The sequence below is a fragment of the Phyllostomus discolor genome, chromosome 1 (genome assembly GCF_004126475.2).
Source record: "Phyllostomus discolor isolate MPI-MPIP mPhyDis1 chromosome 1, mPhyDis1.pri.v3, whole genome shotgun sequence".
NCBI classification, from domain to species: domain Eukaryota; kingdom Metazoa; phylum Chordata; class Mammalia; order Chiroptera; family Phyllostomidae; genus Phyllostomus; species Phyllostomus discolor.
Window position 1 is genome coordinate 143,500,800 of NC_040903.2, and position 19,916 is coordinate 143,520,715.

At 42.8% G+C, this 19,916-nt stretch overlaps 2 protein-coding genes across 2 annotated transcripts in view; one reads left to right on the forward strand and one right to left on the reverse strand.

The window, feature by feature from the left end:
* Window positions 1-933: 933 nt before the first annotated feature.
* HOMEZ (homeobox and leucine zipper encoding) lies at window positions 934-11,457 on the forward strand. The gene is given in 3 exon segments (XM_028506173.2): window positions 934-1,145; window positions 8,742-9,284; window positions 9,287-11,457. Coding segments are annotated over 3 exon segments (1,626 nt in total). The 5' UTR covers window positions 934-1,105; the 3' UTR covers window positions 10,330-11,457.
* A 320-nt stretch (window positions 11,458-11,777) lies between these two features.
* RNF212B (ring finger protein 212B) overlaps window positions 11,778-19,916 on the reverse strand; it is a 37,535-nt gene continuing 29,396 nt past the window's right edge. The window contains 11 exon segments of the mRNA XM_028507118.2: window positions 11,778-12,463; window positions 14,545-14,606; window positions 15,237-15,314; window positions 15,317-15,336; window positions 15,622-15,661; window positions 16,614-16,662; window positions 17,282-17,342; window positions 17,491-17,533; window positions 17,753-17,799; window positions 19,065-19,093; window positions 19,761-19,821. Of these exon segments, the coding sequence (XP_028362919.1) occupies window positions 12,398-12,463; window positions 14,545-14,606; window positions 15,237-15,314; window positions 15,317-15,336; window positions 15,622-15,661; window positions 16,614-16,662; window positions 17,282-17,342; window positions 17,491-17,533; window positions 17,753-17,799; window positions 19,065-19,093; window positions 19,761-19,821 (556 nt within the window). The 3' untranslated portion in view covers window positions 11,778-12,397.

A 19,916-nucleotide genomic window follows, 5' to 3' on the forward strand; every position in this document is an offset into this window, starting at 1 on the left:
GAGTGGCAGAGGCAAACACAGGGCCAGTGGGAAAAAAATAGGTCTACTGACTGACCTGAATAGGGAAGAGACTTTTTCAAAGACCAGCATAAAATAGGAGAGAAACTACAAAAAGAACTGTTCCCAAGTTTTAGAAGACTCGGCATCCTAACTGTAGAAACTTTTGGCCTGGAACTCCAGAGCGTGTGGAATATTGCATTGTGGAAAGTCCATTTCATTGTCATCTGCTTTTTGATCGCGAAGACTAAGCCCCTTAAATATGAGGCAGAGCTCCAGGTTTTCTTTGCTACGCACAAGGAGGTAACGGGATCTGGTAGATCCCAACGAGGTGACCCCTCCAGCGCTTCCATGGGAACACCTGTCGGGTGCCAGCCGGACCCCGGAAGCAGAAAATGTCACGCTCCTAGTATCCTCCTCGTCTTTCTGGGTGGCATGACATTTATTTGATCCATTTCAAGAACGAGTTCCCGGTTGCTTTTGGCGCTTCATTCACAGTGACGCTGCTAGCCGCGGTTGCCCCGTTTGCTGGAAAGGCGCGCTTGCGTGTAAGGCTGTTAAAGGGATGCGGAAAAAACCTTCCCTCTTGAGCAAACAAATGCGAAGTAGTTGTAGGCCTTCTAGACAGTTCGGCAAAGTGTTGTGAATTCCTTGGGGAACTTCCGGAGGAACGTGGCCTCGCGTATTCCGAAGCTCCGGCGCCGCTAGGTCGAGGGTGGGGGAAGGTATCCTGGCCGCGGAGGACATCTTCCCTGCCCCACGCACCCAATAGCCACTCCGGCTGAGGCCCACGCAGCCAATTGCCGACTTCAGCTGAGACCCACGCAGCCAATGGCCAGCTCAGTGTGTTCCTCCGGCGCCCGCCCACCCGAGTCCACGAATCGCAACTCGGGCCACCTACGTACCGCCCCTGGATCCCGCCCCACCCAACCGCCCCGCCTCCAACAGAAAGAGCAAGGCTAGGCTAGACGGGCGCGCTCTCGGGGCGGGAGGGGCAGTAGTGGTCCCGACCCTCTGTGCGGGTGGGCTCGGAGCAGGCCGCACCGGGCGGGAACCCCACTTCCACCTCGGAGGCCCCCTGCCCTTTCTCCCCTTCTTCGCCCGGCCCATGGTGCGAGTCTGGGAGCGGCCGCCCGGGCCGGACCGCGGTGAGTGATTCCCTAGCCCCTACGACTTCCCCTCCCAGCCCCACTGTACGATCTGCGACCTTCGGAACCCTATCCCTGCGCGGTGGGGGGTAGAATGCGAGTTTCTAACTCGCTCGGTTCTCTCTCTATCCTATAGACTCTTAGGTTCCCTGTTGTAACTGGGAGAGGATTGAGTGGGTGTGTAAGGAGGAGGGGAAGCCTGGGTTGGGACGCCCTTGGCGAGGGGAGGATTGAGATTCGCTTGCTCCCTGGGGCTCGTCGCCCCAAGTGCAGAAACTTTTTGTTCTCTGACCCAGTTTGGAGCCTTCTAGACTGCCTGTGAAATGAGAATAGGAGAAATGTTTCCTTCCCAGGCCTCCCTCCTCCTCATGACTATCTCCTGGAGACCTCAACACACGCACAGAAACCTGGCCTTACTTCTGGGTAGCAGTCGTCTTTGAGAATGAAGGTTTAGGAGAAACTCCCCTTTTGACCCGCTTACCCAGATGTATTCAGAAAACCAACCAAGAAAGTGAGAACGCGAGTCCTCAGAGGTTCCTGGTGTTGCGTCCTAATCTGAGACTAAAAAACCAAAAGAAGACTCAAGCTGAGACCGGTTTGGTAAGATGGGCCCAAATCAGGAGATCTTTTATCACACGAACTTCCTTTTCACACCTGTGAAGCCCTTTTATATGACTAGGATAGGTAGATGGCACTAATTGGAAAAAAATTAAAAAGCCAGTTAAAGTTGGGAGTTTTAAAAATGATGCATACATAGCTAAACATCACCATTAAAAGTATATTCATTTCACCAACCTGTTTGGGGTAGTCCCCGCGTTTTCTTTGTAGAAGTCTGATGATTGGAGTTCTCAACTGTCTTTCTAGAATAAACTACACAAGCAAATCTCAAATCTGGCTGCACCCTGAGGACTTTTTAAAACTGCTGATGCTAGAGCCCCAGTCCAGACTAATTAAGTCAAAATGAGGAGGGTGCCCCTCTTTAAGTTTCCCAGGTAGTTCTAATGTGATCTGGTGTGGGAGCCACTGCCTCTCATCATCTATGATTTTCAGGTTTGGCTTCTTTAAAGTGGAGTGAGAACTTCAAACACTTGAAGCAATCTCAATGCAGAATCCTTTCTGAGATATTTTTAAGTCCCCTGCCCCTCCAGTCTTTTATAGTTGTCTTGCCTACTCTCAAGAATTTTTAAAATGTATATCCTTTGTGTTATGTCTTCCCAAGCATTTGATTTTGTCTTCATAGGAACCATTTTTAATGCACTAATTTTTCATACGTTTATGTGGTGTTTAATTGTTATATAAATACAGAACAACAAGGGGCATAAGCAGGTTTGGAAGCACACATAGCCGGCCCACAGACACAGGGCATCAGAAGGAAGGTGATTTGGGCACACTAGACAGTAGCCTTCCAACCTCTAGTATCCAGTGCACTGTGGGTATTGGTCTTATAATCCAGTGGGTCAGTGAAGCCAGGCTCTTGGTCCTCTCTTTCACTCTGTCCAACTATTGATAATGTCACCATACCCACTTATTTAAATTCTCTTGAGTCTTCCATCCACTTTTGCCATTCATTCACATCAAGCTGTTTGTTCACATCAAGCACTTACCATCATTGCCTTTATTAAGTTGGGAGAACATTAGACAGAGGTTCTTAAGCTGGACTTCTGAGTAGCCAGTGCATCGCCTGAGATTACATATATAATGTGTAACTGTGAATGTTTATTTGAGGCTGGAGGAGTAGTCATGATTTTCTGAGGGCCCATAACTTTTACCTCATTCATAAAGTGGTTCATGATCTAAAAAGTTGAGAAGCACATAAATTGAATATCACTAGAAGTCCTTTAAGGCTCTTAAAACTATATCAGCAAAACACATTGCAACTAGTGCTTCAATTCTCTGAATAAAGATTTAGAAAATTTAGCAGGATCATATCTAGGCTGTCACTTGAACCATCTCTCCTACTTTAACCGTGAGCCTAGGCTCAAGCCTGAAGTTCTGAACACCTTTTTTCCTAGGACTGTGTGAACACCTAGGCTGGAGATTTAAGGCAGCCCATTCTTTTCTGCCATCTGCTCAGGGGCCTGGAAGGTCCAAAAGGAAAAGGGGCTATATCCCGTGTGTTTTATTAGTGACTTTAAGGAGCAGTAGGGCATATCTGGCATATTTAATAAGGATACAAATTGAGTAATTATTCAGAATTGATAATCCCACCACCACTGCTACCTCTGCCTGTAGGAGTCATTTTTGCAGCTTTGATTACCTTTTTTTTCCTACCCTTTCCGAATGGAGGCACAAGTCACTGGAGAGTCGGCCTTTGGTTTTGATCACTATAGGGTCTACCCTACTTGTTATGATTATTCATGAGTCACACTCTATGGTTGTAGTTTCTTCCTATTTCAAAGCCAGCTATACAGCTATGGCTTAATTTAAGCCACCAATCTGTATTAGAAGTCTTCCATAACTTGTGTTTTGTGTAGTTGGAAAACAGTCAACATATACAGTACACCAATATGGTATTTGCATTACTGAATGTTCATTGATATATCGAGAAGATGCCATGAGAATCTGAAGAAATGAAAACAGAATGCCTCCTCCTAGGCTTAGAGCTGTACCTGCCTTTTTCCTGTCTGGCAGTCCATCCTCATACTGGACTGCTTTAGTCCTTTGTGCTACGTCTTTCTCATATCCAAAGTGGTGGTGTATCCTTGAACAGGACACAAATAAGGTTAAGTAGATGTCAGATACTGCAAGCATAAGTATTCTCCAGATTAGGTTTGGTGGTGTTCCTAGAGGTTTAGACTTGGCTGTGGAAGCATTTCCTCACAGGCCACTCACTCAGCTGTGTCTGGGATGAACCTGGAGGGCAAAAGTAGAGCTACACACTGGCACTTCACCTGGTAATCAAAAAGGACTTACGTCCAAATTATGGATTCAGTTCTAAAGCAGTGATTTTCATACTTTTTAAAAAACAGCAAAATCCTTTCTGGATTTATATCCAACTTTCAAAAGGTAAGAAGTATAAAACCACAGACACACTCTTGTCTCCTCTTGTGCTTGTTAGAATTAGGACTCTGTCAAAGCAGATTGGAAACAGTGATTTTAAAAGGTTCAGTCTATGTCTCATTTCCTCTGTTGTCTAGGAGGAGCATTACCTTATATCAGAACCATCTCATGAGGCTGTAATAGTAAAAGCTGGCATTTATTGAGCCTTTGTTCTAGCATAATGTCAAGTACATTTTTTCTTAGTCATAAACTTGTGAAGTAGGTAGTTATGATCTCCCTTTTTTCTAATGGGAGACTAAAGCTCAGAGGGGTTAAATAACTTTCCCAAGGACCAGCCCCACTGTAGGAAATGGTAGTGCTTTGATTAATCTCTGATTTGCTTCACTCCAGACTTCCACCTCCAACAGCTGCTTTAGGCCCTGCCTACCCATGAGGCCTAGCACATAGTAGGTGCTCAGTAAAAATAATTAACTTTGTTAGTTACCCAGCACTGTCTCCATTTGTTATACATGGAGCCTGGAAACAGGCTCATGTAAGTTCAGTAACTTTTGCCCAAGCTCATATAGCTGGTGGCAGAGTTGGGGTTTAGACTGCAGATTGGCCATACTCAAGAATCAGATTTCTACACACTGTGCCATACTGCCTCCATTTACCTTCTTAAGGTTCTCTTCAGTATATATTGCCTTTGGGATCTGCATGGCCTTCAGTTAAGATTTGCTTGTTTAAAAGCGAATGGTGACACTTTAAAATCTAATCATTGTATAAAACTTTTTAGTATGCTGCTCTATTTGTAACTTTCTGGACTTGAGATTTTTCTTGGTTCATGTGTAGCATTTACATAGGAATTCTGTCCCATCTTTAACACATTAGAAGTAGTATCTGTAAATTCAAATGAGATCTCTTTAAGGGTAAAGGCTGACAGATGTGTTAAAGTCTCTAAAACCCACACAGGGAGCTGAATTAAAATTCAGTCAACAGGATTATCCTGGGAAATAACTTGAGCAGGTATTTCAAAAATGAAGCATGGTCAGGGGCTATCCTTGGAGTCCCCACACCCAGAACCAGTGGTGCTGCTGGGTGGTTTGCAGGAACTGGTTACAATTTATGAATCTGCTCACCTGAGCCTGAGAAGAAAGCCGGCCTGAAGAGATGAGAGCTGCAGGCTTTCCACCCCGTGTGGAGGGGCTTGTTAAATTCTGAGGTAGCTCTCTAGGCTCCCTGGAGAGAGACTGAGCAGTTGGAAGAGACAAAGGCTGGGGGGAGGGGATAACCTTTGTTCTGAGGATGATTTGGGGAAAGGGAACATTCCTCTCTGTCCTCACAGGGGTTGGGGGAGGGGTAAGCCCCATTTATCCCAGATATCTGACCTCTCTCTCGTCCTACTGAGAGAGAAAAACTAAAGCTCTCGGGTTTGGTTTTAGGGCTTAAAGGTAAGTCTTGTCTCTTCTCCCCAACACTCCACCACTGAGAAGGGAAAGAAAAGAGATCTGGGAATTGGGCTGAGAAACAGTGCTGACTTACCTTCTAGATTTTCATATGTTGTATTTCCAACCCATCTTCACATTCTAGAGATAAAAAATTAACTGTTAGGAGCTAACACATATGTAACAAGAGGAGATCACTGCTCCTTTGTTTCTGTGGTTGATTGAGCCTTCATTTTGTGACTTGTGTTCCATGAACTTGGTGAAATAAGTTTAACTTAGAAAGGTAAAGGCTATATAAGGATGCTTGTTTTTCTTTTTTTTTAAAGGTTTTATTTATTTTTAGAGAGAGGGGAAGGGAGGGAAAAAGAGGGAGAGAAACATCAGTGTGTGAGATGTACACTATCACAACCCAGGCGTGTGCCCTGACTGGGAATCAAACCAGGGACCTTTCAGTTTGCTGGCTGGTACTCAACCCACTGAACCACACCAGCCAGGGCCCTACTTAATTTTTTTTTACATTTTAATTTTTAAAAAATATATTTTATTGATTATACTATTACAGTTGTCCCATTTTTTTTCTCCTTTTATTCTCTTCCACTGTGTACCTCCCCCACCATCATTCCCCCGCCGTAGTTCCTGCCCATGGGTCATACATATAAGTTCTTTGGCTTCTTCATTTCCATACAATTCTTAACCTCCCCCTGTCTACTTTGTGCCTACCAATTATGTTAAGATTTATTTATTTTTTAGAGAGAAGGGAAGGGAAGGGAGGGAGAAAGAGAGGGAGAGGAAAAATCAATGTTGCCCCATGCACACCCCTCACTGGACACCTAGCCTGGCCCGCAACCTAGGCATGTGCCCTGACTGGGAATTTAACCAGCAACAGGCCAGTGCTCAATCCACGAGCCACACCAGCCAGGGCCAATTACGCTTCTTACTCCCTGTACTGTTTCCCCCATTTTCCTCCCTTCCTTCTCCACTGATAACACTGATAACCCTCCATGTGATCCCCATTTCTATGAATCTGTTCCTTTTCTAGTTGGCTTTTTTTTTTTTTTAAGATTTTAGAGGGGAAGGGAAGGAGAGAAAGGGAGAGAAACATCAGTGTGTGGTTGCCTCTCGCATGCTCCCCACTGGGGACTTGGCCTGAAACTCAGGCATGTGCCCTGACTGGGAATCAAACCTATGGCCATTTGGTTTGCAGCCTGTGCTCAATCCACTGAGCTATACCAGCCAGGACCCCTTTTCTAGTTGTTTGCTTAGTTTGTTTTTGTTTTTTTAGGTTCAGTTGTTGATAGTTGTGAGTTTGTTATCATTTTACTGTTCATATTTTTTATCTTTTTCTTAGATAAGTTCCTTTAACATTTCATAAAATAAGGGCTTGGTGATGATAAACCCCTTTAACTTCACCTTATCTGAGAAGCACTTTATCTGCCCTTCCATTCTAAATGAAAGCTTTGCTGGATAGAGTAATCTGGGATATAGGTCCTTGCCTTTTATGACTTGGAATACGTCTTTCCAGCCCCTTCTTGCCTGCAAGTTCTCTTTTGAGAAATCAGCTGACAGTCTGATGGAAACTCCTTTGTAGGTAGGTAACTCTCTCCTTTTGTCTTGCTGCTTTTAAGATTCTCTCCTTATCTTTAATCTTGGCTAATGTAATTATGATGTGCCTTGGTGTGTTCCTCCTTGGGTCCAACAACTTTGGGACTCTCTGAGCTTCGTGGACTTCCTGGGAGTCTATTTCCTTTGCCAGAATGGGGAAGTTCTCCTTTATTATTTGTTCAGATAACTTTTCCACCTGTTGCTCTTCCTCTTCTCCTTCTGGTACTTCTATAATTCGGATGTTGGAATGTTTAAAGATGTCCTGGAGGTTCCTAAGCCTCTCCTCAATTTTTTGAATTCTTGTTTCTTCATTCTTTTCTGACTGGATGCTTCTTTCTTCCTTCTGGTCCACTCCATTGATTTGAGTCCCAGTTTCCTTCCCATCACTATTGGTTCCCTATACATTTTCCTTTATTTCACTTAGCATGGTCTTCATTCTTTCATCTAATTTGCTACTAAATTTAACCAATTCTGTGAGCATCCTGATTACCAATGTTTTGAATTGTGCATCTGATAGATTGGCTATCTCTTCATTGCTTAGTTGTATTTGCTGTGGAGCTTTGACCTGTTCTTCGTTTGGGCCATTTTTTTTGTTTGTTTGTTTAGACACACCTGTTATGTAGTAAGGGGTGGAGCCTTAGGTGTTCACCATGGCGGGGCAACCCACATCACTGGGTTGTGGTGCTGAATGTGCGGCCGGGGTCCGAGAGGTAACAATGGTGCTTGCTTGGCTCTCTGTCGGATTTCAGTCTCTTCCCCTGCTTCTCACAAGCAAATTGGGCCCTTCTGGTGCTGATTCCCGTGTGGGTGGGCTTATGTACATTCTAGGACCCAGTGGGTCGCTCCAGTGAACTCTCCTGTGAGGCTGGGAGTCTCTCCCGGCACCTTAACCCTCACAGGTGTTTTCAATAGGTGTTTTGAGGCTTTATTTCCCGGCGCTGGGACCCTGGGTTGCGCGATCTGTCTCCTGTTTTGCCTGGTTTATCTGCACACGAATGTGGGACCGCCTGCTGCCTTGTGCACTGCACTGCGCTCCACAATCCACCACCTTGCTTAGTCTGCCCGCCACCATGTGTGCCCAGGGTCCACCAGCCACCACTTTGCTCTCCAACCAGTCTGGATGAATATGTCTACTTTAACTCCTTGGTTGTCGGACTTCCATACAGTTCAATTTTCCATCAATACTGGTTGTTTTTTGTTTTAAATTGTTGTCCTTATTTTGGTTGTTCGAGGAGGCACAGTGTGTTTACCTGCACCTCCATCCTGGCTGAAAGTCCTTCTTCTAAAGACAGATTTTCATCTAAGGTAAAAGCACTCATTAGTCGCGTTACTTAGGATAATTAGGACTTTGTTTTTTTTCATTCACACAATGGGAATTTTAGCAGGCTCTGATAACTGATAGGGTTATGAAAGAAAGTAAATAAGAAACTGTTAGGGCACTTTAAAAACAAAACAGCACAGTACACATAGAAAGTTGATTGTTTTGGAATCCAGCATTTTGTTTGGTAGAAATTGACCAGTGAGCCAAAAGAGGACCCCAATGATTGAGCTTTTTCTCTTCTTGTTACAGCTATCTCTGAAGGGCACAAAGCAGAAAGCACCATGCCTCCTAACAAAGAGGCCAGCAGTCTTAATACCTCCCATGCGGGGCTCATCTGTCTCCCTCCAATCTCTGAGGACCTCCAGCTTGTGTGGACTCAAGCAGCCCAGACCAGTGAGCTGGATGGCAATGAACACCTGCTACAAACCTTCAGCTACTTCCCCTATCCTAGTCTAGCTGACATTGCCCTTCTCTGCCTACGCTATGGGCTGCAGATGGAGAAAGTCAAGACTTGGTTCATGGCCCAGCGCCTCCGCTGTGGTATCAGCTGGTCATCTGAAGAAATAGAAGAGACTCGAGCCCGAGTGGTTTATCACAGGGACCAACTTCATTTCAAATCCCTTCTTTCTTTTACTCATCATGCAGGGCGGCCCCCGGAGGAGGTGCCTTCTCCACTGCCACCTCCAGAACAAGTTAGTCTTGGAATAGTGCCCCTGACTCTTAGTGAGCCCACCCAGATGAAAGGATTAAAGGTAGAGCCTGAGGACCCCTCAGAGCCACTGAGTCATCAGAAAGCAAGGAGCCCCTGGTTGCACCTGGCAGTGGAGTACTCTCTCACCAGTCAGAATTTTGGCAGGATCTTCAAAGCAGTGGCCTCCCTAAGGAGCAGACAGGCAGGGGTCCTGACCAGTCTCATGGCCTTGGTCCTGCTTCCTGGAACCACTCCACAGCTGTCCACCAGCCACATGCTCCAGATAAGCCCCCACCAACCTCATTATCTGCCAGTAGTTGTAAGCAGGGGTCAGCATCTAATGTGACTCCTCCTTCTTCTACCTCTTCTTCCTCTTTCCAGGTACTGGCTAATGGAACTACAGCCACCTCTGTACCCCTCCAGCCACTGGGCTGTCTCCCACAGCCACTGTCACCCAGTGAACAGGCTCTTCCCCCACATGTGGAGCCAGCCTGGCCCCAGAGGCTCAGGCCTAACTCAGTACTAGATAGGGTTGGCCCTGCTGAGTACCTTTCCCCAGATACCCAACGCCAGCGAAAGACCAAGCGCAAAACCAAAGAGCAGTTGGCTATCCTCAAATCGTTTTTTTTACAGTGTCAATGGGCACGCCGTGAGGATTACCATAAATTAGAACAGATCACTGGTTTACCTCGGCCTGAGATTATTCAGTGGTTTGGTGACACACGCTATGCCTTGAAGCACGGGCAACTAAAATGGTTTCGGGATAATGCAGTACCCGGTGCCCCTAGTTTCCAGGACCCAGCAGTTCCCACACCATCGCCTTCAACCCGCTCCTTGAATGAATGGGCTGAGACACCACCTCTGCCAATGCCCCCACCTCCGCCAGATATACGGCCCTTGGAGAGGTACTGGGCAGCCCACCAACAGCTACGGGAAAGTGATATCCCTCAACTGAGTCAGGAGTCAAGGCTTAGCACCCAGCAAGTACTGGATTGGTTTGATTCTCGATTACCTGAGCCAGCTGAGGTGGTGGTTTGTCTGGATGAAGAGGAGGAAGAGGAGGAGGAAGAAGTGCCAGAAGATGAGGAGGAAGAGGAGGAGGAGGAAGAGGATGACAGCGATGATGATGTGATCATACAGGACTGAATGGAGGGCTATGGAAGGGGCAGTCTGTTACTAAAGTACAACCAACTTAGTAACTGTTTAAACAAAGAAACCACATTTTTAAAATTACCTTGTGGCAAAGAACTGAAAAGCTTTGTGTTCTTGAGGTTGGGGGAAACCTGGATGTTATGAGGGTAGACCAGGTAGGATGAGCATAAGGCACAAATGTAGGGGTTCAATGGGCAAAAAATCCAGACCTCCAGCCTCAGTGAAAACAGTGCTAAGATCTGGCCCAGACCATGGGCTGGGTAAAGGATGTTGCTCTCGTCTGCTGATTTTTCCTTTAGTATACTACAGAGAGGCCAGACTTGAGTTCCCTGTGTATAGGAGGACTGGAAAGGAGGAGTGAAAAATTTTGATTGAATTGATTCCAATGCACCCCCTCATCCCACCGTTTTTCCTGGAGTACAAGGCTGCCTTGCACCTCTCCTTTTCTCTCTGAGCACAAGTCCGAGCGTAATGCAGCTAAAATCTCAGTATGTCCCAGTCTCAACAAATATTTCAGCTCTCTTTTACCTGCTTCATTGTTGAGTCACACAGGAAGCAGAATGTTTTCATTTCTGATACTGGGACCACTTTGCCTTGTACCTTTTTATCTCTTTCCAAAATCCCCATTCTCTTCACTATGTCTCAGGGTAAATCTTCCCCATGGAGCTTGTGAAAAAAATAACTGGGTGGAGAATAATTTAGACTGGATATTTATTGAAGGTGGGAATTAGGGGAGATGTCCTTTAAAAAAAAGTAGAATTAGGTTACAGAGGTATAGGGGAGAGGGAATGGTTTCTGCTGTTCAGAGGACTGCAGGCAGGTTCCAGGTTTGGTTTTACAAGCCTGACACTCCCTCCTGCCTGACTTGACAGAGACTGATTTTTCATCGTTTGATGTTGGTTCAATTTGTATACAGAGAGAGGCTTTTCCCTCTCTTTATAGGAGCTGCCTTGGGGACAGGAGGACCATGGTCTTCAACAGAATTGAGTGATGTTTAAGAATGGTTTTTATCAGTTGGGGTCAGATATAATGATATCAGTGGGTTAACTGAATAGAAGTAAGAGTGGAAGCCCCAAATTGCTAGAATAATAAAAAGGCCAAAAATAAAATTGTTTCTCCACTTTGCCACTTGTATGGTTTAGAGATTAATGGAGCCAAAGTCATTAACATTCTGATGTAGTATACATTTTATTTATTTTTGAAGCAGCAGGATATATTGAGGTAAAGTAAAAGGACAGTAACTTTGAGGGGCAGTGTATTCGTGTCACTAGGCAGATTGTTTCCTGCACCTGCACAGCATAGGCCCTTGTTCAGAAGGTGAGGTGTGTTTAGAAATACCTTTAAAAATAAATTCAGAGTTCCAGAAATGGTAATGTGATCTTAGTTCAGCTACAAGGTCACTGCTAAGACCAAACTTATATCTGGCAGATGCTATCTTCACATTTTTTCAATATTTTTGCTTAAGGCCTGCCTGCTTGTGGCTTACCCATGTAATTCCTTATTTCTATTCCCTTGTGCCCAAAGAAGAATAAATATTTGCCCTCAGTGGTAGTGTTCTTCACCTGTTCCACCATTTTATAATCTATGTACTTTAGTAAGCTGAATGTCTGTCTCCAACTATTATCAGACAGAAAGGAAAATCATGTTTAATAACTAGGCATAGAGGAAACAACAGGCAAACAAGTATAATAAAGACAGGGAACAGAATTGTTACAGAGTTGGCTATGGGAGAATATATGCAAAGCTAAAAAATGAAATCCAGAAATAAAACATAGCTAATGAGTATATTACTCCCACCCCCAAGGATGCCAAGGACTATTTTTACAACATTTGTTTCAAGTTGTAGAAACGAGACAGCTCTATGTTGTGGGAGAAATGTAAACATCTTCCTGAAGCACTACCCTAACGAGGTAATGCAGGGTGTATGTGGTGAAGATTGAAAATACAAAGTGAAACCGGGAAAGGAGGCAGGGGTGCATTTCCTAAGGCCATCTCGCTTAATGGGGCTGGCTGCTACCTTCTGTCCTTCAGCAGTATGTATAGATCAGACCTTGAAGATGATCTATCTGGGGGTGGTCCATGCTTCTCTCCCCGTGGCTAATCCCATCTGCCTTTGTTGGTAGAGAGTCTACAGCAGAAAAGAGAAGGTGTGCTTGGGTGTTACAACCAAAAAGGCAAGTAGGCCCTCTCAAGCCATTTTATGAAATTTATCAGGACAGCAAACCATCACTATTGCTTTTGCATAGTTTTCTCCACTGCATGAAAATTAACTTCTCCAAACTAAGATTTGAGACATCTCGTGCGGGGGTCCGCAACCTCCGGGCTGCGGACAAGTACAGGTTGGGCCTGCTAGGAACCAGGCTGCACAGCAGGAGGTGAGCTTGAATGTAATGTGCTTGAATCATCCTGAAACCATTCCCCACCAACTCCAATCTGTGGAAAAATTGTCTTCTAGGAAACCAGTCCCTGGTACCAAAAAAGTTGGGACCACTGATCTAGTGTATCAAAGGCTTCGTTGCTACTTATGAAACTGACATTTTCAGTGGTTTTTGGTGATAATAGGACAGACTACTTGAAAATCAAAAACTATTTTGGAAGGCCTAGAACATACCACCACACCCACAGATGATTCCCAGGGAAGCAGAATTTATTCTGGGGAGGTGGCACTTTCTTCAACAACTGTTTTCTTAAGCTTTGTTATGGAGATTTTTAATAAATACCCAAAAGTAGAGTAGTATAATGAACTCACATGTACTCATCACCCCATTTCAACAAATAACTCAGGCCAGCTTTTCATTTCTACTCTCACTGCCCCTCTCCACTAGATAATAGCAGAACTAAGAAATGAAATCCAGAAATAAAACAGTTAATGAGTATATTATTCCCACCCCACCCCCAAGGATGCAAAGGGCTATTTTTAACTTCTGTTTCAAGTTGTAGAAATGAGACAGCTCCATTTCTTGTGGGAGAAATGTAAACATCTTACTGAAGTGTCAGCCTAACGAGGTAACAAACGAAAGCAAAGCCCAGATAATCATTTAACTTCCTATCCATTAATATTTTTAGTATGTATTTACAAAAGACTATTTAAAAAAACACTAGCATTATACCTATCAAAAAACTATTCTTTAATATCAAATGTCCAACAGGTATTCAATTCTCAACTTTTTTTTCGTAAATTGTTTTTTTACAATTGGGGGCCCATACCTTTGCAGATGGTTTCTTTATCTCTTAAGTCTTTTCTCATCTATAGGTTATTCCCTCCATTTGTGAGGATCTTAGAGCAGGAGGTCATTTTGCAGTTTTGCCTCTTAGGGCTTAGACCCTAATTTCTTGCTGATGGAAATAAAGGGAACTTGGAATATGAGAACAAAATATTTATCTACCTTAGTATGTCTCTGGGGTCACCAGGAGCTTGGCTTGGAGAGAGAGCTTAAATAGCCTCACCCAAGGCCATGAAAGTTAACTCACAAGGCAAGCCTGGACTTTACACTGAATAGAGCTCCTTCCAAACCTCTTCTTATTCCCATGACCTTTCCCCCTTGTTGCCTGGATTCAGAATCACGGTCCCATAAACTTACAAAACATTATTCTGGCTATCTCAAGAGAAATAAACATAGGTTTTCTTAGTTCCAGCAGTACCTCTATGCAAAAGATATATTCCATTGAGAATACTTTCTTGCATGTGAAACTTGGGAATGTTGGTTGTGTCCCCACACTTAGCTCACCCTGTCCAAGACCTCTCAGTTTAAAACACTTCAGTACTACGTGACCTATTTTTTTTAAGATTTTATTTATTTTTAGAGAGAAGAGAAGGGAGGAGGAGAGAGAAATATGAATGTGTGGTTGCCTCTCTCGTGCCCCACTACTGGGTACCTGGCCTACAACCCAGGCATGTGCCCTGCCTGGAAATCGAACCAGTGACCTTTTAGTTCACAGGCCTGCACTCAATTCACCAGCTACACCAGCCAGGGTATGACCTAATTTTTAAACCCCAAACCAGGAAGCTAATCTGATAGTGGGATAGAATCTTTGAAACTGAGACCATTATGGAAAATTGTGTACATGTGGTCACCACATTTGAAACCCATGTCATTCTCCACTGGTTACACTCTACCACCTTAACAGGAGACCAGAATAAGGCATTCTGTGTGCAGACCTACCTGTGAGTTTTTCGTATGCAGACAAGTTAGGCTAGCCGGGGCTCACCTGCAGGTCTGGTAGCTGGAATCCAGGAAGACTCTGTAGTGGGGCTCTACTCTCCCTCTGACCTGAAGGACAGAATGGAATAGTAAAAGATGAACTTCCTCAGGCTGTTCCTTGGTAGTGTTACTTGTGGATCAGGGTAGTTCTTGATCGGCAAAACACTTCTCAGAAAGGAAAAGACTTAGCTAAGCAATTTAAAAGGAGGTTTATACAGTTCATTCTTTTCTGTGAGGATGGGGTGGAGACAGAAAGATTTGACTTTATGAGTAAAAAGATACAGAAACTATATGAAGATTTTGGTGAGCCACAGAAGAGGACAGCCTCTTATCACAAGGACTGGTAGCAAAGGTGCGTTTTTGAAAATAGGATACAGGCTTTATTGTTCTCATTCAGGACTGAGCTCCTAGCAAGAGTCAAACAGGGATCTCAAAAAAAAAAATCCCATTTAATTCTACAGGTTGACCTTCTGGCTTCATAGCAAAACTTAACTGGTGACAGGATGAGTGCTATTTAGGCGAAATCCAGAGCCTCCCCTCAATGTGAAGGAAATGGGGTAACTTAAAGAATATTAAGGAGTCAAACTGGAGACCATGCTCTTTTGGGGGGAACTCCAACTTCTTTTTCCCTTGAAAATCTTCATTTTACTGTACATGTGTCAGGAGTCGAAGCTACAGTCCTTTGGGAATGTTATTTACCTGAATTGTTGGGGGTGAGTACTTGTGTGTGACCCAAATCCCCACCATTTAGGGATGGTCTGAAAGAAAAAATCCCAGTCCAGAAGAGGCAGATGAAGTCCTATGGGAAGGAAACAAAAATATTAGTGGAGAAAAAGAAAGGTAGAGGTAAGCATATGTAAAAGGAAGAACCTGTCCATTTAGGCCAGAGACTCTGATTGCAATTGAGAATAAAATTAAGTAATTCAGATGTACGTTAGACACAGTACCTTTCAAACTTCTCTTTTGTTTACAAGGTAGATTATAAACTTCAGTGGTCCAGGCCAGTGGAGAAGTAACCCCAGGACTGATGGCCGAATGTCAGTGTGAAAAGATCCCAAGTGAAAGGAAGCATAGTGTTACTCACCTATAAGATAGGCTGTGAGTAGAAGCTGGTGAAGGGGTTTCTAGAAAAGCATAAAAATGAGCCTATGAGATAATCCATGAACTGGAGAAGAAATTCAGGTATACTTAGGGCCAGGGCAAAGGAACTGGGGTCAAAGATTTTTAGCATGTATGTCATAGAACCAACTTTTGGTTTTGTTGATTTTCTCTACTGTTTTTCTATTTTTTAGCTCATTAAGTTCTGCTCTAATCTTTGGTTCTTTGAAATGATAGACAAAACTGATTAATATTTAGCCAGGTTGTCCAAGAGCAGGGGGGCCGGGGGGTGGGGGGAGTGGAGGAAGACTCAACTAAAATCAGGAATGAAAGAGGGAATATTACTACTAAACTACCAGAAATAATTTGGCTAGAATCTTAGAATCTATAGTTTTCAAAGAGGTAAGTATAAAAGAATTAGGGGTAGACTGTTTGGTAAAGTTCAAAAATGGTCAAAATTTCAAATTGCCTCTTTGGAAAGAAAGGGAAATCTCTGGTAAGTATTCGCTATGAACTGGCTAAATGCCCTGGAAAATAGTAATAACAGTAATAGTTCTAAGGGGGAAGAACAAGAAATTAAGTGGGTGGAACCAAATATTTCTTCACTGGGATATTTTTATGTTTAATACGCAGTGAATAAGTCAGATATCCTTTAGGCTAACAAAGTTAGCATCTAGTTAACCTTCCTTTTAAACCTGACTTCTACTGCCATCTTGTGGCAATTTAAAAAATCCAAGTCAATTATTTTACTCATCTGACTAGGAGTTTTTCAATGATTTTCTAGCATTCGTTTATTTTATTTTATTCTTATCAGTTTGAGAACAGAAGTATCATTATTTGAAAAGTACTGATATATGTCTGGATATCTGGAATCACTGGAACAAGTAAAATGGCATATTGTGCACAGAAAACCAGAAACTGCTGGTATATGCACAAAATATTTTGTTTTCTGACACTTTTTTTTTTCTTCCCTCTCACCACTATAAGAATCTCTGGGAGTGCTCCTTCCCTGAAGGCTTCTGGCTTCCTGATGAACAAATAATAAACATCAATTAATAAATATATTCTGATTTTCTGGCTTCTATATTCCTTGCTATTTCTCTGTATCTACACATTGAAGCACATTTTGTTCCCCCAGAGGGTATGCTAGTCTACACTTTACTACTTTTTAAAAAACATTTTTTAAAGATTTATTTATTTTAGAAAGAGGGGAAAGGAGGGGAAAAGAGGGAGAGAAACATCAATGTGCAGGAGATATATCAATTGGTTGCCTCTCACACACACCCAACTGGGGACCTGGTTCACAACCCAGGCATGTGCCCTGACCAGGAATCAAACCAGCGGTCCTTCAGGTCACAGGCTGGCACTCAATCCACTGAGCCACACCAGCCAGGGTCACTTTACTACTTCTGAAATAAATAGGACATTCTATTAATTTAGTCCTTAAACATTTCCACTATTTCACCCCATTCATTCTCTGTCAGCTTCTAATATCAGGTATGTACTGCCAAAGAAAAGATAGTTCTAGTTGGCATCAGATAATTTTATGCCAAAATCAATATAAGTTTAATATTCTTGCCTTAAATCTTTGCTTACATTTAGCACTAGAAATCTCAATCTGGAAAGAGAAGGCAACTATTACTTACTTGTCCTATGCTACTAAAGCCAGCCATTCTAGAAGGGATAGACTCCACTGAGGAGGACCGACTGTGTAAGGTGAGACAAAAAGAAAACAAAACAAACCTGGTGTTAAACTTTTACATAGACCTAATAAAGTCTCCTAGTCCCTGTCTCAGCCACATGTAGGTATTTCTTTCATCTTCCAACTTTTGCCAACAGTTTGCTTCCTACTCACCTGACCACTTGGCTGCTATGCTGAGAACTGGGTCGTGGAGTAACTGAGAAAGAAAGAAGTGCAGAGTGGAAAGTTGCCATCAACAGTGTGCTCTTGCCTAGCTAATCTGTTGCCAGTAGGCATCTGGTTGTACGATCTTCCCATGTCGTACATAAGATTAGGAAAATCATACTATTATGGTCTCTGAGAGGAAACCATTTTCATATATGAAAAGGATATTTATTCATCTCATACATATATTTGGGGGGAAAATGTTTTCTACCTGACTGTGATGGGGAAGTAATGCCCACTGGTCGAGGTGTGGTTGACCTGCAAGGAAAACAAACATATAAGCAAACAAACAAAAACAAAAGAGGCAGCTCTAATATCTCTAAATAGAAGTTAAGTTTCACATTAAAGGATAAATCAGATCATTGTTTTTAGAAATAATAGCTTCCTCTCTGAGAACAAATTGCTTATTATCATATATTAACAGGTATTATCCCAAAATATGGAGGCAAAGTTTCCATAGAAGACTCCTTGCCTGTTCAACTAACTCCCCAAATGAAAATTTCTCCCCTTCTTTATTGCCCATAATAGAAGTTTTGAAGTCCTTCTTTCATTCCTCAGAGCCTTAACAAGTACTTTCAGCTTTATATGTATCTATCCATCTATCCCTTCATTCATACATCTGCCACTCCTCACTCCATCCTTCATCCATCTATCCAACACGCATTTATTTAGTGCTCATACATTCTAGGTGAGGTTACAAAGATTACTATAATATAGTTCCTGTTTCTGAGAGGCTCACAGGCTAGTGGGAGAGAGACAAAAAGTAAATCAGTGTTAAAGTGTTATAATGTGCATAAGTATGGAAGTATTTAAGAACACTAGACTGTCACTTCTGTGAGTGCAGAGGCCATGTCTTTTTTGATTCACCAAATATAGAGCTAATATAAAAAATATTTAACAATTGGCCCTGGCTACTGTGGCTCAGTGGATTGAGCACCGGCCTGTGAACCAGAGTCACTGGTTCGATTCTCAGTCAGGGCACATGCCTGGGTTGTAGGCCAGGTCCCCAGTAGTGGGAGGGTGTGAGAAGCAACCACACATTGACATTTCTCTCACTCTCTTTCTCCTTCCTTCCCTTCCCCTCTCTCTGAAAATAAATAAATAGGATCTTTCTTTTAAAAGAAAAATATTTAACAATTGGTAGGGTACAAACATCAGCAATTAGAATACCAGCAATGAAATGATGTACACCAGCACTTATAAACAGTGGTCACTTAATGAATATTTATTGCATAAATGGATAATAAAACATCTACTCTGCTTAATGAAGTCTTGGCAGAAGAAATGACATGTGAGTTGAATTCTGAAGGATGAATAGTATTTCATAAGGTGACGGTCAAGGGTAAGCCTTACATTCAAGATTTTACATCAGCACTTCCAGTGAGTAACTTTTTTTCGGAGAAGTAAAAGATAAGTTCATCAACCATTTCCTTCACCTCAGAGCCCACACAGGAGTTACAACCAAGAGTCAAGTAAGAACAGAAATTTTCAAATAGGGCTAGAATGGGCTGGATAAAACTGACCTGCTTCCTTGGTACCAACTTGGAGATTCCTGTAAGTGAAAAAAATGGAAGTGAAGGATGCTGCAGCTCAAGAATCCTAAGTTACAATGTCTTCTGGTTGTGGTTGCTAAGACTTCCAATAGGAGAGAAAAATAGCAACAAGTGTTTCTGTTAGAAATTTTTAGCTGGAGAGGGGGGATAAAATTTTAGTTCCTCATTATAAAAACACATTGGGGATCCCACAGACTAATATATGGGGAAACGGGAGGAGAGAAAAAAAAAATGACAGGATTACAATGTGCTAGAATAGTTACAGGAGCAAGATCAAGGGGAACATTACACAAGTACAAAGAACTTTCTTAGGAGAAGAGAAATGTCCAGGAAGGATGATCTGAGGGATAGGAAGGGCCCAAGGTGTCTTCAGAGTCTTGAAGAGAAATTTAAGTTACAACAGATGTCTCTTCTATAAGAGAGCTTTCCAAATGGTATGTTGTGACTCATTGATGATCAAGAATGGGCTACCAGTGTGCTAAATGTTGACTCTTTCAGCCCGGCAGAATGTTCTCATCCATTTACTACAGTGTGCATATACATATTATCACTTATATGTGCAAAGGTTCTGAAATACTATTCTATTCAGTAGAATAGAGTTTCAGAACCTGTTTAGATGGGAAAAGTAGGAGGAAAAAAATAATAAGGAAAATCTATTTCATTCACCTTCAGGATGGCTAGAAATTTCTTGAGTTCTTCATTCTCTTTCCTTAAGACTGACAGCTCTCTAGGAAAAAGATGAAAACAATCAGCTCTAGTTGGTTAGCGGGATAAAAAAAACCTGATTTTGATTATTATCTAGTTAATGCTTATGGAGAGATG